Source organism: Suncus etruscus, chromosome 3 (assembly GCF_024139225.1).
Source record: "Suncus etruscus isolate mSunEtr1 chromosome 3, mSunEtr1.pri.cur, whole genome shotgun sequence".
NCBI classification, from domain to species: Eukaryota; Metazoa; Chordata; class Mammalia; order Eulipotyphla; family Soricidae; genus Suncus; species Suncus etruscus.
The window spans coordinates 108,843,673-108,869,647 of NC_064850.1; the positions used below are offsets into that span (position 1 = coordinate 108,843,673).

A 25,975-nucleotide genomic window follows, 5' to 3' on the forward strand; every position below is an offset into this window, starting at 1 on the left:
GTGGTTCAGAATATAATCATTGCTGAAGCTGAGCTTTAGTGTGATAGTAGGGAGGGAAGGTTACTACATGGGGCAAATCTTAGAACTGGAATAGTATTTCAACAGTAGAACATTATTGCTTAATACTCCATGTACATGGTGAGAATTTTTAACCAAGGTTCTTTTTCTTGGAGGGATGTAGGCACTTTGGTGGTGGTAAACATCTGATGATAAATTTATGCAAGATAGTGGCCCTCTCAGTATTTTAGCTCTTAGTAAAAACACTGTGGTCCTCTTTACCAACAAATCAGTGGTCTGTTCTGATTGAAACTAGTCAAGATTTAGTTTTCCCTTAAAATCAAGGATTTAGGGGCTGGAGCGGTGGCATAAGCGCTAATCTAGAACAGACCGCAGTTTGATCCTCTGGTGTCTCACATAGTCCCCAAGCCAGGAGCGATTTCTGAGTGTGTAGCCAGGAGGAACCCCTAAGTGTCACGGATGTGGCCAAAAAAAGAACAAACCAAAAAAAAAAAAAAAAAGCCTAGAGATATATAAACACAATATAATGACTATAGATAATAATGTATTAAAGTGATATAATGTTATAAATATAACTTTGATGGTAATTATATAAATGTACTAAAGTAATTATAACAGAAAAATCTTAATTTACAAGATGTCACATGGAAGTCATCAAATACAAGAACCAATGTTACAATATTAAGAACCAAAAATAAGAGCAACAAAAGACTGTCTTTTGTTAATATTGAGCATGCAGATTCAATTAAGGGATGAAGAGAAGTGTGACCCCATGAGACTGAATGATGGTCCAGAAAAATTGTAGACTCCAGTCACAATTTTTGGCAGTTGGAATAAAAACAACTTGCATAATTTAGGTTTGAGGTCATCTCCAACAGTTCTCAGGTGCTATTCCTGGCTCTCAAGAGTGACCCGATGGGATTTAGGGATCGCATACCTCTCAAGGCATCAAAGTTGCTCACAAAGTCAATGCCTTACTTCTTTTACTGTGCTCTGGCCTAATTTCTGCCCATTCTAAGTGGCTTTGGTCTGTACATAATGGTTCACTTAGCCCCCAAGGGGTAGAGAAGATGGAATGGGGAGTAGAGCAGGAATGGGAAAGAGAATTTGACCAATGAGGATTTGACCTATCTAAGTTAGTGCCCATTTCATCACCCAAGGTTTCAGTTGCCTTGAATATCAGTTTGCCTCTGGCCCCAAGAGTCACTGAAATGTAGATCTTTGGGTGATTCTTTCAAACCAAGTAGAAACTAGACAAATTCTTGGGTACTCTTTGAATTTGTTACCTCTGCCCCATTTATACAGACTTCCCATCCTGCCAGAGGAGAAGGGTCCATTTATTAATTGGCTAGATTTTCACTCCAGTCTTTTTCCATGTGACCTCAAGTCATCCAGGCTGGAGACATGATAAGTCGCCCATCTTAACTATAATTCTAAGGATGAAAACCTTATTTTTCCAAAACTATGAAGAAGACGTGAGAGGACAGGCATGAAGTGAAACAGAAAGATACTTGAGAAAGTTCATTTGTAAAGCAATAATCAGAAGATTCTGAAATACTGTCCTCTTCAAGCTTGTTTCATAATAACTTGGATGAGGAAACAAGGAATCTGAGTCCCTATTGAATGATGTTAATCTAAGATCTCTCTCCTTAGAGTAGTGGTTCTCAAATAGTGGGGCGTGCCCCCCAGGAGAGTTGCTGTGTCCTGCTTCAAACCCCGCTTCAAAAGCTATGCATTTCAAAACATGCTCATTGTAGCCATTAATCCAGACATCACTTCTGATTAAAAAATCAGCTCAAATTATTTTATATATTTTTGTTTTGCAGGTTAAATTTTTTTAATAAAGATACTATTTACGAGGCCAGAGAGATAGCATCGAGATAAGGCATTTGCCTTTCATGCAGAAGGACGGTGGTTCGAATCCCAGCATCCCATATGGTCCCCTGTGCCTGCAAGGAGCGATTTCTGAGCATAGAGCCAGGAGCTCCTGAGCGCTGCTGGGTGTGACCCAAAAAAAAAAAAAAGAGCTGGAAAGATACTATTTACAGTCTAGCGGTGGGGGGCGCGAAAATGTTTTCTTTTTCTTAGAGGGCATGACAGAAAATAATTGAGAAACACTGCCTTAGAGCCATAGTTTTCCACATGCTGCACACTTCGCAAGAATTTAGCTAGAAAGTATATACTCAGATCTAAACACTAGGTGGCACCAGCTACTTAAGGCAATTCCCTTAACCAAGGAAAAGAATGAATGGTCAGGGAGGTTAGAAGGCTCCTTGTTGGGGGCTGGAGAGATAGCATGGAGGTAAGGCGTTTACCTTTCATGCAGAAGGTCATTGGTTAGAATCCCGGCATCCCATAGTCCCCTGCTCCTGCCAGGAGCGATTTCTGAGCCTAGAGCCAGAAAGAACCCCTGAGCCCTGCCGATTGTGACCCAAGAGAGAGAGAGAGAGAGAGAGAAAATGTACCAACTTACATTCTCACATAACTCATTTTTTCTCCACTCCCTCACTTGCATTTGTTATGTCTTGTCTTTTTTATTTACCTATCTATATTTATGACTTCCAATACTGTTAATGATAATTTCATGCATGCATTCTTCCAACTCCACACTCACCACCAGCTTAGACCAAAGTCTCATAGAACCCTTTCATTCATACATCTCCAACTCAGTTCTGGGGCCCCATTTTCAGTTATTTTGCCTTTTGTTCTTCTCTGGTTGTTTATCACTATATTCTGCATATGAGAGAGATCTCTGGAACTGTCCTCCTTCTGACTGACTTCACTGAAATGATACCTTCTTGTTTTATCTAAGTTACGGTAAGTTGCATGATTTTATCTTTCTTACAGTTGCAGAGTATTTCATTATGTGACCATACCACATCTTTATCCATTCATCCTCTGTTGGACATTTGAGTTGTTTCCATAGTTTGGCTATTGTACTAAGTACAATAGCTGCTATAAGTAGAGATGTGCATATATTCTTTCAAATCATGTTTTTGTTCTTTGGGGGGTAGGTGTCAAAAATTGGTATCACTAAATTTTATGGGAGTCTAGTTCTTAGTATTTTTAGAAGTTTTTATATTGCTTCTCATAGAGTTTGAACCAGACAATATTCCCACCAACAGAAGGAAGAAAGTGTTCCTTTCTCACCATATTCCTGCTACACTGGTTATTGCAGGACATTTTAGAAGTTATATGTGCCAGGCTCAGGGGTTACTCCTGGCTCTGCTCCTAGCAATTACTCCTGATAGCCTTTGATAGCCTTGGAGGGTTGTCAGAGTTGGAGCCTGTGTCAACCAGGTGCAAGGCAAGTGTCCTATTTACTATATTATTGCACTAGCCCCAACGTTTTTTATATGCCATTCTCACTTAGATTTATTTCCTAATATTTCCTAATATTATGTGACAAAGAACATTTTTTCATTGACCTACTAGCTAGTCAGATGTCTTCTTTGGAGTAAATCTGTTTATCTCCTTTCCCTATTTTTGAATGGAATTATTGAAATTTTTTATATGAAGCTTTGTGAGCTTTCTAGATCTTGGATTATCTGACTCTCAGCCCATCTTCAACCCATTTTGTATTGTGTGCAAATATTTTCTTGCATTTACTTAGATGTCTTTATTTTAGCTCAAGTTTCTTTGGGGGCTCTATACCTGGAGGCAATCAGAAGTTACTCCTGGCTCTGTGCTCAGGAATCACTCCTGGTGGTACTTGGGGGACCATATGGGAAGACAGGAATAGAACCTGGGGAAGCTACATGCAAGGCAAACAAATGCCCTACTACTCTGCTATTGCTCCAGCACCTAGTTTTAGTTTCTTTTATCATACTAGAACTTTTTATTTTGGTGTAGTCCCATTTGTTTATTAAAAAAATATTCATTTTCTGTAGCTTATTGCATTATTTTTTGGTTGGTTGGTTGGTTTTGGGGCCACACCCTGTGATGCTCACTCCTGGCTCTGTATTCAGGAATCATCCCTAGCAGCCTCAGAAACCCTATGGGACAATAGGCATTAAACAGAGCCAGCTGTGTGATAGGCAAGGGCCCTACCTGCTGTACCAACTCTGAAGTCACTCCAGTAATGTTAATGTCACCTTTTTATGGCCATAATTCCAATAACACATCCACACTAGTGTACCCACCTCTCCTTCCCAAGGACCTCAATACTTCCTCTCTTCCCAATTAAGTTGTTCACAATTAAAACAATTGTCTGTTCTCTTGTGCTGCCTTTGGCCTCTGTTGCTACCTTGATATGTATCCTGTGTCCTATATATGACAGACTGTTCTGTATGACCCTTTCCTTCTGGCTTCATATAGCACCGTATGCTTCAATTTCATCCATGCTGTGGCAGATGTCATGATTCGATTCTTAGAGGTTTATTGTATTCAACCGTGTGTATATACCAAAACTTAGTGACACGCTCACTAATTCATAGTGTGACCCCCAAAAAAATAGCAAAAAATTTAATTAAAATATTTTTTAATAAGTTGCCCCCCTTGAAGTGAGAGGACAGAGGGGAGTTGTGGCTGATAGCCAGGAAAAAGGTGCTTACTTGGGGCGGGGCTCAGGGACCCTCCTTCCGTGGTCAGTGCTCTTCCTGGTGGCAGAACTGGAGTTTCTCTGCAGGATTCAAGTGTGGCTTTATTTGGGGGGGGCAGCTTTATTAATTAAAATACAGACAATAGAAGGAAGAAGCGGGGTGGGGTGGGGGAAGCTGACCTGGACTCGAATCTCCCAGGGACTGGTGCCCCCCTCTCGGTTCAGCCTCTTGCTCCGGGCCCCTTGGGTAGCCCAACTCGGTCCGTCCTCCTGCTATGCCTGGGGAAACCAGCACCCCGGGACCATGGGCGGGGGGCTCTCGGCCGTGCTCTGGGCTCAAGGACTGCACCGCCGGGGAGGGGCCGCAAGCCAGGCTCGGCTTCGTGAGGCGAGGGACGCCCCGTTTAGCGGATCTGCCAGACCCCCCGCCGCGCCCCTGATTCCACTCGGCACCGGGGGCGCGCGCAGGGCGGTGGTGCCAGTGCAGGAGGCGCCCGCGCAGCACGAGCAGGTACCGGCGGGGAGACCCGAGCCAGGCCCCGCACCGAGCGGTGCGTAAGTCGGCCGCACCCCGCGGGGTCCTTGGCAAGATGCTCTCAGCTGCCCCTTGCACTCCAGGGGGAACCCGAAGCCTCTTTCCACCTCACCCAGTCCCTCTCCCTTCTCTCCTCTCCCCGCCCACCTTGTCAGGCTCTCGGCACCGCTGTGCCCGGCACCCCTGGTCCCTTTGCACCCCGACCCTCTCAGGTCCTTCTAGGTCCTCTCTTCTGCAGTAGGCTCGCAGGCCCAGGCAGGTGGGGAGATTCGGGGCGGTGGGTGGGGGAGTCTGGCTGGATTCTGGTTTTGAGCCTGCAACCCCCTCAGGATGCCCAGAGTTTCGTGCCCGCAACCCGCGGGCATTGTCAGTCCCTGCGCACCCCGCAGTCGCCAGACGGCGAAGCGAAGGGAGCCGCTTCCTAAGCGGGGCCAGGAGCAATTCCAGCGCCCCCGGGTGTGACCTTCTAAAAACAAAAAAGCACTAATTTAGGGGGGGGTGACTGTGGGAAGGGTCCCAGTGAAGGGACCCTCACTAGGATTCCGGAGAAACCTACACATTAGGATGGTTTGTGGTGGGACAGGAGAATGCTAGGAGGCGGCGGCGTGGGCACCACTATTTGGAAAAGTGAGGTTTTTCCTCGAATATGGGTGCGGTGGGCTCAAAGGGATAATACAGCTGGTTTGCCTTGCACGCAGCTCACCTGGGTTCAATCCTCTGTACCCCATATGGTCCCCTGAGTCCTGCTGAGTACAGAGGCAGTAGTAAGGCCCTGAGCACTGCAATTCGGGGCCCCCCAAAAAACAATTAATTAAATAATTAAAATGAGGTGTTGCCAGGAAGCCAACACTTTCCAACTCTTTCAACCCCTAAGCCCTTTGGGTGGAAATTTTGCAGGAAATTCTGCAGGGAAGATTGGCCATGACACCGTTCCTGCTGTGTGTTCACAATGGAAAAGATGAGATCTTGGGGCAGATGAGGTGGCGCTAGAGGTAAGGTTTCTGCCTTGCATGCTCTAGCCAAGGAAAGACCGCGGTTCGATCCCCCGGCGTCCCATATGATCCCCCCAAGCCAGGGGCAATTTCTGAGCGCTTAGCCAGGAGTAACCCCTGAGCATCAAACGGGTGTGGCCCAAAAACAAAACAAAACAAAAAAGAAAAGATGAGATCTTGCAGCTTGCTGCCGCCTGGAACTGGAAAGAGTGGTATTAAGGAGAATAAGTCGGAGGGAGAAAGGAAAAGCACAGGAATTTTATATAGAAAGAAAACGCAAAGGGATAAATCATATCCAATGATGACAAGCCCCTGATTAAAAACCTTGAAGAAAAAAAAAGCTAAACCATTAACATTACAGGGAGTGAGCATTCACTATGCATGCAGCTGACCCTCAGATCCTATATGGTCCCCAAGCATCACCAGGAGTAATTCGTGAGTGCAGGGCCAAGAGTAACCTCTGATATGGCTCCAAACAAACCAAAACAACCAACCACCCCAACCTACCTGCTGTAAACTGTAATTTTTTGGTTTAGTTTTTATCTCAGTTAAGGAGGGGAGAAGAGAGGCAGACAAAGTGACATAGGGACAATGGGGGAGGGTCTTGGGCTCTTTAGTGGTGACAGTGTAGTAACTTCATAAAAACTAAATATCAACATTAATCTTTATTTTTTTGTTTGTTTTGGTTTTGGTTTTTGGTTATGCCCAGCAGCGCTCAGGAGTTACTCCTACTCTGCACTCAGAAGTCACTCCTGGCAGGCTCAGGGGATCATATGGGATACCGGAATCAAACCCAGATCAGCTGCATGCAAGGCAAACACCCTACCCACTGTGCTATATAACTCGGGCCACAACACTATAGTTTTAACACAATTAGAAAGGGGAATAAAAGGCTAACATCACTGCCTTGCCCTCTACCCCATGGAGACGTGGGCTTTCTGTTAACACTTCTTTGGGAGAAATATTCGGATTTTCTCTTCAAATGCCCCATAGTAAGGCCATGTGTTTCAGGAACCAGAAGTGAGGTGTTATCTGGGAGCCTGTTAGAAAAGCCGCCTCTCCATCTTCAAGGAGGAAACAGCACTCTCCAAACAAATGGAAGCAGAGGTAAACAGATGGGACTATATTAAGCTGAGAAGCTTCTGCACCTCAAAGGAAATAGTGCCTAGGATGTAAGAGCCACCCACTGAATGGGAGAAACTATTCACCCAATACCCATCAGATAAGGGGCTAATCTCCCAAATATACAAGGCACTGACAGAACTTTACAAGAAAAAATCATCTAACACCATCAAAAAGTGAGGAGGAGAAATGAACAGACACTTCCTCAAGGAAGAAATACAAATGGCCAAAAGGCACATAAAAAAAATGCTCCATATCACTAATCATCAGAGAGAAGCAAATCAAAACTACAATGAGGTACTGTCTCACACCACAGAGACTGGCACACATCACAAAGACCAAGAACAATCAGTGCTGGTGGGAATGTTCCCTTCCCCTAATTGTCCCGGTCACTATGCTGTCAAGGGAACGAAAGGGTTCTTTACCCTGTAGATTAGGAGACCACCTGAAGGGTCCAACCAATATCTCTGCATGCCATCAGTCTAGGAGCTGGGGGTAAATGATGTCGGGACTGAACAGACAGAAAATTGTGTGTTTTCTGTGAAAAGTTATTGGATGGTTTAAACTGTATGAACCTATGAAATGCTTTGACCTGTGTGCTCATTATCATATAAATTCCCTTAAATGTTTGTGAATTTGGATGCCAGAGAGATAGCATGGAGGTAGGATGTTTGCCTTGCATGCAGAAGAATAGTGGTTCGAATCCCAGCATTCCATATGGTCCCCGGAGCCTGCCAGGAGCGATTTCTGAGCATAGAGCCAGGAGTAACCCCTGAGTGCTGCCAGGTATGACCAAAAAAACAAAAGAACAAAAATAAATAAATGAAAATCCATTCTTCACACCTATATTCATTGTAGCACTATTTGCAATAGCCAGACTCTGGAAACAACCAAGATGCCCTTCAACAGATGAATTGCTAATGAAACTGTGGTACATATACACAATGGAATATTATGAAGCCATCAGGAAAGATGAAGTCATGAAATTTTCCTATATGTGGATGTACATGGAATCTATTATGCTGAGTGAAGTAAGTCAGAGGGAGAGAGATAGGTACAATAATCTCTCTCTGATCTATGGGTTTTAAGAAAAATTAAGGACATTATTGTAATAATTCCCAGAAACAATAGAGATGAGGGCCAGAAGGATTGGCTCACAATATGAAGCTCACCACAAAGAGTAGTGTTGCAGTTAGGGAAATAATTACACTAACAACTATCATGACCATCTTAATGAGTGAGAGAAGTAGAATGTCTGTCTCAAATACAGGCAAGGGTTGGGAAGGAGGGAGGGGGGCATTGGTGGTGGGAATGTTGCGCTGGTGATGAAGGGGGTTGTTCTGTTTATGACTGAAACCCAATTACAATCATGCTTGTAATTATGGTGCTTAAATAAAGATTTTATATATTAAAAATAAATAAAATAAATGTTTTATTGTGTCTAAAATAAATGAAAGAAAAAAAGAAAAGCCACTAGAGGCCCCAAGAACAGCACAGGGACTGAGATTATCTTCCTTCAATCATATGATCGTGAGTTCAAATTCCCAGTGTCAACAAATGCACAGAGCACTCTTCTGCTGTCTGTGACCCCTGTCAGTGTCTCTGTATCCGGCTACATCATGGCCAGGTGTGTTTCAGCATCACAGAGATCTGGAACCTCTGGCAAGTACACAAATAAAAAGGCACCAACCCTGTGAGCACCTCAGCCAGCCGAGAGTATACAGGCACCCAACTGTGACATGGACATAGGGCAAGTATACAACTGCTGAAAACATTTGAGACCACAGCAAGCAAGTAGGCAATCACTGATCACCACAGCAAAACCAGGCACCAGGAAAGCAAAACCAGGTTTTGGGGAGGTGACTCACCACTGGGGTGCCTGGTGGGCATGCTCAAGGCCTGGATACAATCCCCAGCGCCATAAGGTCTCCTAAGCAGCATCAGGTATAGCCCTTGTAAACCTAGCTTCTCTGAGAAGGCATCATAAATTACCAAGTGGAAGAGGTGGGGAAAAAGGGAAGAGGGAAGGAAGGGAGGGTTGGAGGAGGGAGGGAAGGGAGAGAGAGAGAGAGAGAGAGAGAGAGAGAGAGAGAGAGAGAGAGAGAGAGAAGGTAGGGAGGAAGAGAGGGAGGAAGAGAGGGAGGAAGGGAGGGAGGAAGGGAGGGAGGAAGAGAGGGAGGAAGGGAGGGAGGAAGGGAGGGAGGAAGGGAAGAAAGGAGGGAGGGAGGGAGGAAGGAAGGAGGGACGGAGGGACAGAGGGAAGGAGGTAATTACCTCCTTTGGCTCTTTCTCTGCCTTCAAATATTTCTCTTTTTTAGGGGAAACTATGCACAATCCCCTACTGCCACTTCCTCTGTCCACAAGACTCTTGTCCTGTCCCTGTGATGTGAGTTCCACATTACTCTAAACCTAAAGTTCTTATATCCTGGGCACATTAGGACACTGTAGTTCATGGTATTAGGATATGAATGACTGGTGTTATGTTCTGAGACATTCTTCATTAAGTGGCTTCGTCATTACGCAAACATCATGGAATGTGATTATATAACCTGGATGGTGGAGCCTGTTCCCCTGGGGTGAACGGGCAGCTGAATCTGACCACTGTCCTGTTGGTGGCATGTGTTGCCCAGACATTCAGCAATGCAAAACTGTAGTTTGAGTTTCCAGTTGGGTTTTGGCTACTCATTTTAGCAAGATTTTTCTAACAGATGGGTCTTCCTGCAGGGAGAGTGGAAAATGGGAAGCAGTACAGTGTGATATGAGTTGGAGCACTATTTATCCCTGGTGTCTTATTTTTACTTCTCACATGCTGTATTCCTTTTCATATATTGTATTTCCTATTCAGGTGTTATAATTTTCCCTGTACCTTCAATAACAAATGATTACATTAAACTTGGCTTTTATTTTAGGGGGGCTGGTTTGAAGGCCACACCTAGTCGACCTGAGGACCTTCTTCTAACCTGATACTCAGGGCTATGCTTTAGTGGGTGCTCATAGGACCATGCAATGCTGGGGATTGGCATCATCTCCCAGCCTCAGAGTACTACTTAACATTTATGTGTTCAAAATCTGCCTTTTGTTTTACAAATCTATCATTTTTGGACTCCATCATAGTTAGAAATGCCACCACCTTTATATACATTTATACAAATGTTTACCATTATTTTCTTTGAGCATTGAAAGGAATCTTTTACATGTAAATCTTTGAGGCATCTGGAATTCATTTTGAAGTAGAGTTAGGTATGGATCCAGCTTGGCAATTTTTTCCAAATGTCTAGCCAATTGTCTCAGCACCATTTATTGAATAATCCACTTCTCCTCACTATTAGAAGTGACTCATCAGTCATATGTATTTGGGTTTGTTCCTAGACTCCATGGTCTGGTCACTTATCTCTTCCTGTTTCGAGGCCAGAACTGCTTTCTACTAATTCCTGTGGCTCAACTATGGGTTTCAGTGTCTGAAAGGCCAACCCATAGCTTTCTTCTCTTTCTATTGGATTTTCCTGGCTGTACTTAAGTGCTTATCCTTCCAGATAAATTTTAGCATTATTTCAAATTCTAAAATAAATAATATTCTAGAATTTCAGGGGATTAACTCCACACCTCTACATATACAACACTCATCCCTCCTACCACCAAAGTGTTTCATTGCCAATATGGCCTATCTTTTTTTTATTTGTGCACTTTCTATTACTATCTTTTTATTCTCAGTTTTTTTTTTCTTTACTAAGGTACTGTGCTTTTCAATACTGTAAATGATGCTTTCATGTGTACATGGTTCTAACACTACACCCATTGCCAGTGTACCAGTTTCTCTCCATCATCAAGGCACCAAGGAGGGGCCGGAGAGATAGCATGGAGGTAAGGCGTTTGCCTTTCATGCAGGAGGTCATCGGTTCGAATCCTGGCGCCCCATATGGTCCCCTGTGCCTGCCAGGAGCAATTTCTGAGCCTGGAGCCAGGAATAACCCCTGAGCACTGCCAGGTGTGACCCAAAAACCAAAAAAAAAAAAAAAAAAAAAAAGGCACCAAGGCTAGTTCCCCAGTTCTGTTGTCTTTGGCCCTTTGGCCCTTACTTTGCATATTTATATTCCACATATGCTAGAGATTGTTCTGTATCTGTCCCTTTTCTTCTGACTGACTTTACTCCACAAAATATGTTTTATTCATATCTGTAAAATAAAAATTTGCAAGTTATGAGATCACCCCACACACTGTGTTTCTAACCCCTTAAGCCAACAGGTCTGAAGAAGCAGGGTAACAATGAAGAAATAATACATACCAATCAGTCAGGAAGGTCCATGGTCTTTTACCTCATGCTCTCTGCCTCACCCAAAGCCAGAAGTTCCCTTTCTATATTAAAGCCAATTCCCAAAACTAGGAGGGGGAAGATTGGTAGAGAGACAGAGACAGAGAATCATTATTCAGTGGGCTTTTACATGCCAAAGAAAGAGGTTTAGGGAAGAAGAAAGTTGGGGGAACACCTTTGCTTGGGTTGATAGGTTGGTGTCATCTTACACATGTCACCATATCACAGAAAATTGTGTAATTTTGACTTGTTGTATAATTGCATAGTACGCCATTATTCCATTTTGTGTGTTTGTGTGTGTGTGTGTGTACATGTGTACTACAATTTGATCCATTCATCTGTACTTGAGCATTTGGGTTGTTTGCACATTTAAACTATTAGACTAAGTGCTTCACTGATTATAAGTATGTTTGTCTTTTCGAATTAATGTTTTGAGTTTTGGTGATAGATTTCTACTGGCTTTATTACTACTCTCTTTTATAGAGACCTCCATGTTGTTTTCCCTAGAGGATGAACAGGATGACATTCCCACCAATAGTGGATGAGCATTCCTTTCTCACAATAACCCAAACCAACACTGGCCGTTGCCACACATTTTATCTTATTCTATTTTGGTGAAGCAAGATAGTTTTAGTTCAAATTTTGTTGAAAGATGTGAGAGAAGAGAAAGAAATCCATGTTTATGAGAAAATGTTTCACTAGAGTGGAATAAGCAAAGAAACATTGAGACAAACAAGCTAGATATGTATTCAAGGAAGATCGTGGGTTTAAAGAACAAACCAAAAAAATAAGTTTTGTAGGGTATTTTATGGGGGTGGTCACTGAGCCACATTCAGCATTGCTCATGGCTAACGCCTGACTGACTCAGGAATCACTCCTGGCAGGTTCAGGGGACCATATAAGTATTCAAGGATCAAACCCAGGTTAGCAGCATGCAAGGCAAATACCCTACCTTCTGTTCTGTCTTCTGTTTCTGGTCTTTTGATAACCCCATTCTCACAAATGTAAAATCATATCTCCTTACTTTTTTGATCTGCATTTTTCCTAATCATAATTGATAATGAGCACGTTCTCATATCATATTGACTGTCTATCTCTTTTTTAGTTTATCTCTTCTTCCCATTTTTGGATGGTGTTGAATATTTTTGTCTTTGAGCTTCATGAGTGAAGAAAACCCCTCTTTTCTATTCTGTTGTCCCTGTGCTTTTTTCAAGGTGACACCTTTCCACCCCAACAAAGGGAAGATGAATTAAAAAAGTTACACAAACCTGATATTTCACTAGACTGTCCCTCCTCTGTTTTCTTTCCTAATGGCGTAAATAAGTCTGAGAATTGGGAAGAATCTGGGCTGTCCAGGATTCTACCAAGGATTTCTCTGACACAGGGCAACCTGGTTCAGTAATAAACTATGCTGTTGTCAGAGACAGGAGAGGTTCATTTAGAAGAATAACTGGGTCCTGGATGACACAGCTAACCAGAGCTTTGGCAGTTTTTGCATGATGGCCAAGCTTGCTGGAGTCCACCCAGTAAGATGAATGAAGCAACAGGGGATGTTGTCAACTTAACTATATGGCTCACAACCCCTGGGCAATCAGACCAAACGGTCCCTGGTAACTATCATGGCAGTCATAGCATCTGAACACATAAGTCTAGGAACAAAGCTTGGTGACAACCCTCTGGTCAGATTGGTACCTGAGCCCCCTTCTTTGACTAATGGGCATATCTCTGCTGACTGTAATTTGGGGTATTTGTTAACTCTGGAGTCAGACCATGCAACCCCCTGGTCTCACCCAGCATAAAACTCTTTTTACCAGCTCTTTAGGTGACCAGAAGTCCATCACTAACCAGTGTTCATTTTGTTTCTTTATTAGAAAATTAACATTGGTTGGGACTGGAGAATTAGGACAGCAGTTAAGGCTCTTGCCTTGAACATGGCCAACCTGGCCAGGGTCAATCCTCTGCACCTCCTATGGTCCCCTGAACCCCCTGCCAGGAGTGATCCCTGAGTGCAGAGCCAGGAATACTGAATGTGGAAGGAAGGAAGGAAGGAAGAAGGAAGGAAGGAAGGAAGGAAGGAAGGAAGGAAGGAAGGAAGGAAGGAAGGAAGGAAGGAAGGAAGGAAGGAAGGAAGGAAGGAAGGAAGGAAGGGAGGGAGGGAGGGAGGAGGGAGGGGAGGGAAGGAGGGAGGGAGGGAGGAAGGAAGGAAGGAAGGAAGGAGGAAGGAAGGAAGGAAGGAAGGAAGGAAGGAAGGAAGGAAGAAGGAAGGAAGGAAGGAAGGAAGGAAGGAAGGAAGGAGAAGGAAGGAAGGAAGGAAGGAAGGAAGGAAGGAGAAGGAAGGAAGGAAGGAAGGAGAAGGAAGGAGGAAGGAAGGAAGGAAGGAAGGAAGGAAGGAAGGAAGGAAGGAAGGAAGGAAGGAAGGAAGGAAGGAAGGAAGGAAGGAAGGAAAGGAAGGGAGGGAGGGAGGAAGGGAGAAAGGGAAGAAGGGAGAGGGAGGGAGGAAGGGAGAAAGGGAGGAAGGGAGAGGGAGGGAGGAAGGGAGAAAGGGAGGAAGGGAGAGGGAGGGAGGAAGGAAGGGAGGGGAGGGAGGGAGGGAGGGAGGGAGGAAGGAAGGGAGAAAGGGAGGAAGGGAGGAAGGGAGAGGGAGGGAGGGAGGAGGAGAAGAAAGGAAGGGAGGGAGGGAAGGAGGGAGGGAGGGAGGAAGGAGGAAGGAAGGAAGAAAGGAAGAAAGGGAAGGAGGGAGGAAGAAAGGAAGGAAGGGTGGGAGGGAGGGAGGGAAGAAAGGAAGGGAGGAATGGGGGAAGACAGTTTATAGTTTCTCCTATATGGATCAGTGGATTATTGTTGATCTAAATAAGATACCCCAAGAGACTTTTGTAGGAAGAGATTCAATCCAAGAATCAATTATCTCAATAAAACTGATAACTCACAAGACTCCCTGAATTTTTAATCACCTATAAGACTTCATGTTTGCTTATTTTTATAAACTCTGCAACTCCTGCCTTTTGCTGTTCAAGATCTTTGGGTTTACAGTGTTTATTTTATTTTTTTTTATTTTTATTTTTATTTTTTTGGTTTTTGGGTCACACCCAGCATTGCTCAGGGGTGACTCCTGGCTGTCTGCTCAGAAATTGCTCCTGGCAGGCACGGGGGACCATATGGGACACCAGGATTAGAACCAACCACCTTTGGTCTTGGATTGGTTGCTTGCAAGGCAAATGCTGCTGTGCTATCTCTCCGGGCCCTACAGTGTTTATTTTTAAAATCAACTTAAAATAGAGAGCTGAGCTTACAATTAAGTTGAGAATAAAGATTCCTTTTTCTTCTATTAATGATATGTTAAGGATAAATACATTTATTCACCAGATTCCATGTCAATTTTAATGATGGATGGTATATTATTCTATTGAAGACCAAGAAAGCACAGAAAGTTGAAATGGTAGCTGAAAAGATTTCATTTTGTTTCTTTTGTTAAAAGGAGACCAAAAAGCCTAGGGCCTGGGGAGGCCCAAGGTCTGGGACAGCTCAGGGCCCAAGGGGGAAGCCCAGGGTCCAGGAAGCCCAGGGTCTGGGAAAAGCCCATTGCCTCAATAAAGATCTCGAAACATACCTTCAGAGAATGCAAAAGCAAAGTGGGGTTTATTCCAGAGCTCTGGGGCATCACAAAAAGCCAGGAATTTGGTCTGCAGTGAGACCCTGAGCATCCAAATTCACAAGCATTTAAGGGAATTCATATGATAATGAGCACACAGGTCAAAGCATTTCATAGGTTCATACAGTTTAAACCATCCAATAACTTTTCACAGAAAAGGCACAATTTTCTGTCTGTTCAGTCCCGACATCATTTACCCCCAGCTCCTAGACTGATGGCATGCAGAGATATCGGTTGGACCCTTCAGGTGGTCTCCTAATCTACAGGGTAAAGAACCCATTCCCTTGACAGCATAGTGACCAGAACAATTAGGAGAAGGGAACCTTGTTTATTATATCATACTTCAAGCAAACCAGTGACTGAAGTGAGAATAGCATTACACTAGATTTTACCCTTATTCTATACCTATTGTGCCATCTATGTGTTATACTCTTTTTTAGTGACTGTGTATGCAATTATTCCTCCCTAATCTTCAAGGGCCATCTGCCATCTGCGGGGACCAAGGTGTCCCCATGTTGGAATGTCAGTTTGGTTCCACCTTCCTCCTGTCCCTCCAAGGTGTCTCTAGGATGGAATGCAAGATGTCCTAGCATTGGAATGTCCTTATGGTTTACAGCCTGGTTCCAGGAATCAATTAAGTTTAGCCTGGTTCCAGGAATCAGCTGTCTCTTTGGGCCTAGTCTTTCTTACCTTGAAACTGCAGCCTGTAACTAAATTTCTAAAAGCCAACTAAAAACAGAAGCCAATAGCGTGTTCAATTCTACTGGGATCACATCCATTACTAAGAAATCACCATTCCTATTAAAAACTACTTGAGAAACATTATAAAATTACTTAATAACATACTATGTCAAAAATATCCATTCCAACACATTGTTTGTGTGTGAGTGTGTCACACCCTCCTGGTTCTGCACTCAGGAGTCATTCTGGGAGGGCTCAAGGGACCACATGGGGTGCCAGGAATAGAACCCAGGCTGGCCATGTGCAAGGCAAATGTCCTACCCATTGTACTATCTCTCCAGCCCCTCCAGAATATTTTTATTAGTATAATTAATTTCTTGTGCAAGGCAACTATCTTTCCCACTGTGCTATTGCTCTGGCCAAGTAGCTGAAAAAAATTCTGCAAATAAAAGTTAAAACTTCTTTTGGCCAAGGATAGCAAACAGTCCTCATTTCCCAGGGAAAGGGAGGAACCATAATGATAAAAATTAATATATTAAAAAATTAATATCTTGATGTTAAACTTAGAGCCATCCCATTTCTGGTAATAATTTATTTGGTGTTTTTGTTTGTTTGGGAGGGAAATATAACTGGCTGTGCTCAGGGCTTACTCTATGCTCAGGGGTCACTTCTAGAGGTGATTGGGGGACCATATGTGATACCAAGGATTAAACCCAGGTCGGCAGGATATAAAAAGTCAAAGGGAGGAACTGAGCAAAGTTCAATTAAAGCAAATCTGGTATCTGAGCACAGAAGGGAGGTTCTCAGAATGGGAGGAAGGAGAAGGAAGGTGGAAGGGAATAGGTCGACTTGGTGTAGGGATATTGCTGATTTGCTGGTGAGTCGCTGTGTGGTAGATTATCCTAATAAAGTATAAATTTGTACCCCTAGAATAAGGACTGTCACAAACAGTGACATTTTTATTCCCCCCACAGTACACCAAAACAAACAAAATTTTAGTTGAGATAAATTCCAAAGGACAGAGGGAAAGGCTAGTTAGAGCAACACAAAAGAAATCACAATAAAATAAGGGTACAGATAACAACTGTACACTCTTCTACAGAGTTCAAGATCTTGAGATATATCGTGCAGGAAAGACCAGTCTGAGAGGGCTCCTCTTTCTCATGCTGTGTCTTTTTAAGGCCACCTCCATCCAGAGTTGAAACCTTGCTGTGAATTAAAAATTTATTTCAACCACCTCCAAAAGGCATATTTGGGGATGCTTTTTTTTACACCCTAGAGTTTTCAGCAGTTTGCATACTCCAGGAAAATTAAAGAATGCTCTTTCCAATCCCTGGCTGCACTGTTTTAAATGACCCAATGCAGTGCACTGATAGCACGCAGGGCAGGCAGGGAAAACCTCATTTCTTTGGATGGTCCCTGACTCCCAGCTCACCCTGCAGTGACAAACCTAAATTCCTGCCTTCCCTGAAACAAGGCTTTTCTGTCAATCACTCCAGTATCCAACAGGACTAACTACTCCCATCTTTGAAACCTGGAACCTGGACACAAGAGTCACTGGCATAGTCGAGTGGGGCTGTGGGACCCCACTTAGCAGTACTCTGAGACACTCCTCAGATGTGACCCCTAGGGATGTTCAGGGGATTATATGCATTGCTGGGAATTGAACTTCCCTGTATTTTATCTGCAGACCCTCAATGATATCGTTTAAACCCGATGGACACAAAACAATGGTCTGGTCATGTGACCCAAGAGAGGCTTCATTTATAAATAGTGATCTAGCCACAATATGTGTGTGTGTGTGTGTGTGTGTGTGTGTGTGTGTGTGTGTGTGTGTTTGAGTCATAATTCCATTGGCAAGTTTTGAGGGGTTTGTTTTTTTGTTTTGGTTTGTTTTTTTTTGGTTTTTGGGCCACATCCGGTGACACTCAGGGGTTACTCTTGGTTATGAGCTCAGAAATTGCTCCTGGCTTGGTGGACCATATGGGATGCTGGGGGATCAAACTACCATCCATCCTGGTCAGCTGCATGCAAGGCAAATGCCCTACCGCTGCACCACTGCTCCAGCCCCAATTTTATCAGGGATTTTATCCTAAATTTTCCCCCACACTGAGAAAAATGTGTCACTGTTTCTTGTGGGCTGGGTTTTTATGTACTGTAAAGCTAAAAAAAATAAAGACATTTTGAGAAAGACTTTTTTTTTCTCCCTCTTTTTCATTTCTCACATAAGACTTTCTGCAGATGAGGAGTGGAAGTAAGTAATTCAAATTTATTTTTATAGTTATTAGACTGAAAAACTAGATTTGCATCTAACAGTATGAGAAATCACAATCATGATCAGATGTGTCAGTTTTCAGGGAAGGAGAAGCCCAGTCAGCAAAGCTATGTATCCTCAGAGATAATATAGATCAAAGCCACATGGATCACTTCTGCTATACACTGTGCTCTGAGGTTCCTCTGAGCTGGGTTTCTGTCCCTCACAATAGCATCAACTTAGTATTTATATTAGGAATAAGATACATCTGGCTTCCATTACATACTATGCTCTGGTACGTACTGCTGAACCACTAGGTCCTAGAAGGAAATGAAACGAACATGGCAAGTACCCATTTTTTTCTTTTGCATAATGAACATCAGTTCTGATTGTTTTCCTAATCAAAATAGGAAGTACTCATTACATTTGCATGCCCCATTACATATTACAAAAATACTAAATTTCACTTATTTCAGAAATGTCTTTTGTTTATATAAAAATAGATGAATTTTATAAGGCATGTTTCATTTTAAATGAAATATATGCACATAGACTACTCTGATGATCATTCTGCTCTTCTATTCAATGGCCTATGTGGAAAGTATTATCATATAAATGTTTAGATCAGTATTTTATATTTGGAGATGCAAAAATAATATCAAGTTCTTGTACCCTTTTTAATTTTTCTTGATTTCTATTTCTTTAGCAGAACTACTGTATTTTATGAGCTAAAATCATTCTCAACTTCTAACACAGACGCTAATAGCCTTGTAGTTCTGTTTCTATTTTTTACTTCATATAGACTTCAGCTTCTTGGTTTATAAATTAAGGAAATTTTTTAGACATTATCGTCCAATTCTAACATTCTAGTGGTGAGTGCAGTTAGAGAAATAATTATACTAACAACTATCATGACAATCTTGAATGAGAGAAGTAGAATGCCTGTCTCGAATATAGGCAGGGATTGGGAAGGAGGGCGGGGGCATTGATGGTGGATGTTCTGATTATGACTGAAATCCAACATTTCAAAAAAGCTGAACTCAAGCAGAAATAGTCACCAGGATCTGTGGTTTCATTTCCGCACATTCTCCAGCAGGGGGCGCTCCTGAAATTTGGATGGGCCTGTCACTGAGCTACCGGGTCCTTTTCAGTCAAACTGGGAACAGACCTCAGTAAGAAAAGGAATTTGAAACGCCACAATCTTGAGGCCCAGAAAATTACCCTTGCAGCATTTTCTGATTGATACACTAAATACATATACTACTCTTCTCATGGGAAAACTTTGAGAAGTTTCTGATGAATAGAGCCAAAAGAGGTGTTAATGGTAACTTATTTTTCATCTGTGGAGCCACACCCAGCGGTGTTATGAGCTCCTCCCCAGCTCAATGCAGTGCTTTGGAGACCAAGCAGTGCCAGAAATGGAACGTTGGAAACCTTTACAAAAGTCTGCATCCATCCTTTTACGTTGCCTCCCCAGTCGAATTCAGTATTTACAGTGATTGACAGTGTTTGTTGTATTCCCCCTTTCCCTGGTCCTGATTCTGAACTTGCTTCTTCGAGCCCAGTAATTCTCAATCTTGGTTGTATCTTAAAATCATGTAAGAGGCTGCCTGGAACCCCTCCTGGAAACCTGCATTAATCTACTAGTGCAGCCATAACAACACACTTAGCAACCGAAGTTCATTTCCTCAGAGTTGATGAGTCTATAAATTTGTCAAGTTGTTGTAGGTTTTGGTTCTCCTGAGGCCGCTCTCCCTGGCCACCTTCCCTGACTCCGCTCATGGGTCTGGAGTTGAGTTTGTCTTATTAGGACTCCGATTAGTCTAAACTAGGCATCTCCCAGAAGGCTTCATTTTACCTCATTAAAGCTCAAAGCTCCCAAGGCTGGACTAATAGTACAGGAGTTGTGTTGATCCTGGCTTGATCACCAGCCCCATATATGGTTCTCCAAGTACTACCATTATTGCCACCTGAGTGCAGAGTACTGCCCGTGTGACTCTCCTCCCAAGCAAAGTAAAGCTCCTTCAAAGGAAGGAAGAGAAAGAAGTATCTGACACTTTGTATGTATGCTGTTTGGGTTTCATCCCCAGTAGTGCAAACAACAACAGCAACAAAAGCTAACAAACAGCAACAGCAGAGAACTCCACACAATTCCAGGACTTAGTGCTCCTTTTCTGCTAATTATTCTAGCAAGAATCCATCTCTCCAGAATATTACATTCTATAGATACATTAATGTAGTAATTATACAATAATTACTCCAAATCATCAAGAGTTTCCTAATGAAAGACTCCTTTCTTTAACTCTTTCCTAGAGCAAATGTGAATATTCAGTGATTAATCTACAATTCAATTAGGACACTTTGGTGTGTTGCTTTTTTAATCCTTTTTTTTTTTTTTCTTGCAGTGCTGGGGATTGGACCCAGATCCTCACCCATGGGAGAATTGAGCTCGAACACTGAGCTACCTCCCGCCCCACTGTACAATGCTCGGTTGTTACTACTGGCTCTACATTCACTCCTAGTGGCTCAGACGACTATGGGATGCCTGGGAATAAATCTGAATAGGATGAGTGTAAGGCAAATGTCCTACCCATTGTACTATTGCTCCAGCCTAGAGCCCTTGCTTTTTCTGGGCATTTTCCCCATTGACTCTGAGAGCTTTGTTAGATAAAGCAGGAGGATGGAGAAATAAAGAACTGCTAGGGAATCAGATGACTCTGCTAAGGCTGGAGAGAGAGTTCAATATTTTGAGCTCAAGTTCAGATTTTGCATGTGGAAGATTCAAATTCAATCCCTGGTACTGCATGGCCCCTCGAGCACTGCAAACCTGAGAGTAGAGCAGATTGTAGCCTTTGAGCATCACCAGAGAAGGCTGGAAAATAAAACCAAGGACTCTGGGACTCATTGAACCAGTGAGCCTCAACTTCCTGGTCTTTCTTTCAAGTGATAACATTGTCAAAACAAGGACTTCTGGTTTCAATTCACTAAACAGCTTATAATAATAATATTTTTAAAGCCAAGCTAAATATCAATAAAATTCCTCAGATCTACCAGTGAAATTACTGGGAAAATTGCCAGCCCAGTCTGGCAATGACTGCCAAGACAGGGACAGAATCCACAAACAGGTAGAAATACTCAACATTGAAGAACTACTTGGAGCAGAGCTTAGACTCACATGAGAGAGAAAACCTCTTGACCACAGACTTTGCAACACCCATCATCTTGTGGTCTTGGGTTCAACCTAGGCCTCACACGTGTGAACTGAGTCATATTTCCAGCTGGACACTTCCATCTTATGGAAGCATTTGTTTCCAGAAACCTCACTAGGTTCTCAGTGAAATTTCAATAAAAACCTTCATGCTGGGGCCAGAGAGATAGCACAGTAGTAGGGTGTTTGCCTTAGACGCAGAAGGACGGTGGTTCAAATCCTGGCATCCCATATGGACCCCTGAGCCTGCCAGGAGGCTTTCTGAGTGTAGAGCCAGGAGTAATCCCTGAGCGCTGCCAGGTGTGACCCAAAACAAAACAAAACAAAACAAAAATCCTTCATCCTTCTAACAGGGGAAGGAGACAATCCCTGGGCCACCAAGCATCATGGGGGTGGCCTCTATTTTTAAAAAGAAAAGACAAGAGGAATAGTGCAGTGATTTAGAATCCCTACCTTGCATTTTAGTAGAAAAGAGAAAGAGAAGAAAGTTTCCTGGCACCACAAAAAAGCCTTTGGGATGGGGTAATGAGTACATATGGACCCAGGGGTTGATCCCATGATGGTATGCTTCAAGGATGGAGAAACCCTGAATCTCTTAAGCCACGGGAATTCCCTTTCTTCCCCAATGCTTACTGTGCCTATGCAAAAAAAAAAAAAAAAAGTGGGGAGAACGCCAAACCCTGCCACTCCAGCACCCCTACTTTTTCTTGTTTTGGTTTGATTTGTTAGTTTTTGACTTTATTTTCCTTCTCTTTTTTCTTCCACTTTTCTCTTTCTTTTTCACTCTTGTGGTTATTATTTGGTGATTTATTTTTATTTTTATTTGCCGGGTGCATTTTTTTTCTTTTTTCTTCCATTTTTCTTTCTTTCTTTTTTTTTCTCTCCTCTTTCTTTTTTTGGTAGTTGTTACCAAATTTTTTTCTCCCTTTTTTCTTATCCTCTTTATCTCCAATGACAGTGGAATGGATGCTCAATCTACAACAAGCTGTAAAGTGGAGACCAGTTGCACTAGCATTTTGGGGGGTAAAGGAGGGAGATATGGGATACATGCTGGGAACAGGGGTGGAGGGAGGACAGCACTGGAGGTGGGAATGCCCCTTATTCATTGTCACTATGTACCATAAATGATGCAGTGAAAGATTTGTAATGCACTTTGGTCACAATAAAAAAAAGAAAGAAAGAAATACAGCAACAACAATAACAAAAAAAAATTCTTTTTAATACTTTTTTTTTTAGTTACCTAGCAGTGCTTAGCCATACTTTTGTCTCTGCATTCAGGGATCACTCCTAGCGGTGCTCAGGACTCTCCTTTAGGAGAGTTTAACAGTCTGAACGGATGGCAGATAGAAATAGGAACACGGGTCAAGGAATTTTCTAAGAGTCCTTCAGACACTCATTTCTACAGTCTACTTAAAGGTCTATTATATTTTGAAAGTCTACGCAGTGATACTCAAACTATGGCAGGCCACATATTGTATTTGTTCCTGTTTTGTTTCTTCACTTCAAAGTAAGATATATGCAGTGTGCATAGCAATTTGTTCATAGTTGTTGTTTTTTTGTTTTTTTGTTTTTTTTTTTTCTATAGTCTGACCCTCCAATGGTCTGAGGGACAGTGAACTGGCCCCCTGTTTAAAAAGTTTGAGGACCCCTGGACAGTCTACCAGTCATCACTTGAAAGTCTACTACATTTTGGTCCACAAATCCCTTCTCTGCTTTTGGAATAAAAGTAGCAAAACTTTTCAGGAGTCATTTATTTATTCACATGATAATTTTCAGCTTCCTGCTTTTCCTCTATACTAACTCCTACCGCGCGTGCGTGTGTGTGTGTGTGTGTGTGTGTGTGTGTGTGTGTGTGTGTGTGTGTGTACAGAATTGCAAATGGTTTGGGATTTTCAGCACAAAGGAACATCACAAACTTTCCTCTCTCTTCTTTCATATTGTAAGATCCATTTATTCTATATAGACAACTAAAAAGCATCTTGTTTGGTCTTAATTTGTAATGCCTTGCCTGCCATTTCTTTCTGTGTATGGCTGCAAAAATAAAACATGGTGCCTTTTTGGGCAGCGTCCAGACTCATCAGGAAATTCCTCCCTGCCCTGACATGGGGGTGGGGAGAAGGTAGTGATGGGATCCAGATGTGGTACTTGCCCTATGCCAGCAATGCATATGTGTTACAGAGGCGCATGCCCAGAAGGTGACCCCACGGGCATCACTAATGTGTTTCAGCTGTCAGGCTTCCCCCCTCGCAAGCATGCAACTCAATTTCCCTTGCTTCTTGTATTTATTTATGAGGCTCAATGTTCCTATGTTTCTTATGTGACAGCTACTACAAAAAATGAAAATTTTTAATGACTCTGGAAACTGCTAAAATATCTTTTGGGGGCCAGAGTGATAACACAGTGGTAGGGCATTTGCCTTGCAAGTGACTGGCCCAGACGGACCTGGGTTCAATCTCTGGTGTCCCATATGGTCCCCCAAGAAAGGAGTGATTTCTGAGCGCATAGCCAGGAGTAGGCCAAGTGTCACTGGGTATGGCCCCCCAAAAAAGGTTTTTCTTAATAATAAAATATCTTTTAAATTGCAAGAAATATGATCCATATCCCCCAAATGACTTCTCATGCAATTGTTGAATTTCTAATGCAAATGTCACATCTTTTCCCTTACATATTAATAAAATAGGTTGCTGGGTAGATAGCTAAGAAATTAAGGAATTGTTGGGCCCGGAGAGATAGCACAGCAGCGTTTGCCTTGCAAGCAGCCAATCCAGGACCAAAGGTGGTTGGTTCGAATCCCGGTGTCCCATATGGTCCCCTGTGCCTGTCAGGAGCTATTTCTGAGCAGACAGCCAAGAGTAACCCCTGAGCATCGCCGGGTGTGGCCCAAAAACCAAAAGAAAAAGAAGAAAGAAAGAAAAAAAGATAAAGAAAGAAAAGAAAGAAAGAAAGAAAGAAAGAAGAAAAAGAAAGAAAGAAAGAAAGAAAGAAGAAAGAAAGAAAGAAAGAAAAAAGAAAGAAAGAAAGAAGAAAGAAAGAAAGAAGAAAGAAAAAGAAAGAAAAAAGAAAGAAAGAAAGAAAGAAAGAAAGAAAGAAAGAAGAAAGAAAGAAAGAAAGAAAGAAAGAAAAGAAAGAAAGAAAGAAAGAAAGAGAAAGAAGAAGAAGAAGAAGAAGGAAGGAAGGAAGGAAGGAAGGAAGGAAGGAGGAAGGAAGGAAGGAAGGAAGGAAGGAAGGAAGGAAGGAAGGAAGGAAGGAAGGAGGAAGGAAGGAAGGAAGGAAGAAGGAAAGAAGAAGGAAGAAGAAGAAAGAAGAAGAAAGAAAGAAAGAAGAAAGAAGAAAGAAAGAAAGAAAGAAAGAAAGAAAGAAAGAAAGAAGAAAGAAAGAAAGAAAGAAAGAAAGAAAGAAAGAAAGAAAGAAAGAAAGAAAGAAAGAAAGAAAGAAAGAAAGAAAGAAAGAAAGAAAGAAAGAAAGAAAGAAAGAAAGAAAGAAAGAAAGAAGGAAAGAAGGAAAGAAGGAAGAAGGAAAGGAAGGAAGGAAGGAAGGAAGGAAGGAAGGAAGGAAGGAAGGAAGGAAGGAAGGAAGGAAGGAAGGAAGGAAGGAAGGAAGAAGAAGAAGAAAGAAAGAAGAAGAAAGAAAGAAAGAAAGAAAGAAAGAAGAAAGAAAGAAAGAAAGAAAGAAGAAAGAAAAGAAAGAAAGAAAGAAAGAAAGAAAAGAAAGAAAAGAAAGAAAGAAAGAAAGAAGAAAGAAAAGAAAGAAAGAAAGAAAGAAAAGAAAGAAAGAAAGAAAGAAAGAAAGAAAGAAATTGCATGAATAGTGCACTATAGTTTTTTTTAATTTCCTTTTATTTCTGATCTCCAAGACATATATATTTTTAGAAATAGTATATTTATATATTTAACCACTGTTCTTTGCTATTATGTCTAGGCACAATGGACAATAATTTGTGATCTTCTAGAAATGGGTGGTACATTTAGATTCACAGGAAAAAACTAGTTTTATAAAAAAATACAGCCCACAACGCAGAGTACTAACCACTATACGATCACGGCGAGCTACCGGGAGGTAAGGCGTTTGCCTCTCATGCAAAAGGTCATCGGTTCGAATCCCGGCGTCCCATATGGTCCCCCGTGCTCGCCAGGAGCGACTTCTGAGCATGGAGCCAGGAATAACTCCTGAGCACTGCCGGGTGAGACCCAAAAACCAAAAAAAAAAAAAAAAAAAAATACAGCCCAATCATTATTTCTAATGATCAGATTGTAAACCACAAAATTGATGAAATTAAATAATCTTAAATATTCTGTTTCATAATCAAAAATAAAAATAGAGCAAAATAGCAATTTTACTAAATTAAAATGAATTTGATTCTTTGGTTTTTACTTCATTTTTAATTAATATCTTTATTTAAGCATCATGATTACAAACATGTTCATAGTGGGTTTCCAGTTATTAAAAAGAAAAAGGACATCCCCTTCACCAATGCAACATTCCTACCACCATAGTTTTTATTTTAATTCAGTATTTATTGGGGAAATGTATAGAGAGGAATCAAAATCTTTTTTTGGTGGGGGCCACATTTGTTGGTGCTCAGGTGTTACTCCTGGTTTTACACTCAGAAATCACTTCTGACAGGCTGGGGGGACCATCTGGGATGCTGGGATAGAACCCAGGTTCGT

The 25,975-nt window shown here is 42.2% G+C and overlaps 1 protein-coding gene across 1 annotated transcript in view; it reads left to right on the forward strand.

The window, feature by feature from the left end:
• Positions 1-4,862: 4,862 nt before the first annotated feature.
• Positions 4,863-25,975, forward strand: part of RNF175 (ring finger protein 175) — a 41,854-nt gene continuing 20,741 nt past the window's right edge. Inside the window, 3 exon segments of the mRNA XM_049770864.1 lie at positions 4,863-5,069; positions 5,249-5,330; positions 5,423-5,549. Coding sequence (XP_049626821.1) covers positions 4,863-5,069; positions 5,249-5,330; positions 5,423-5,549 — 416 coding nt within the window.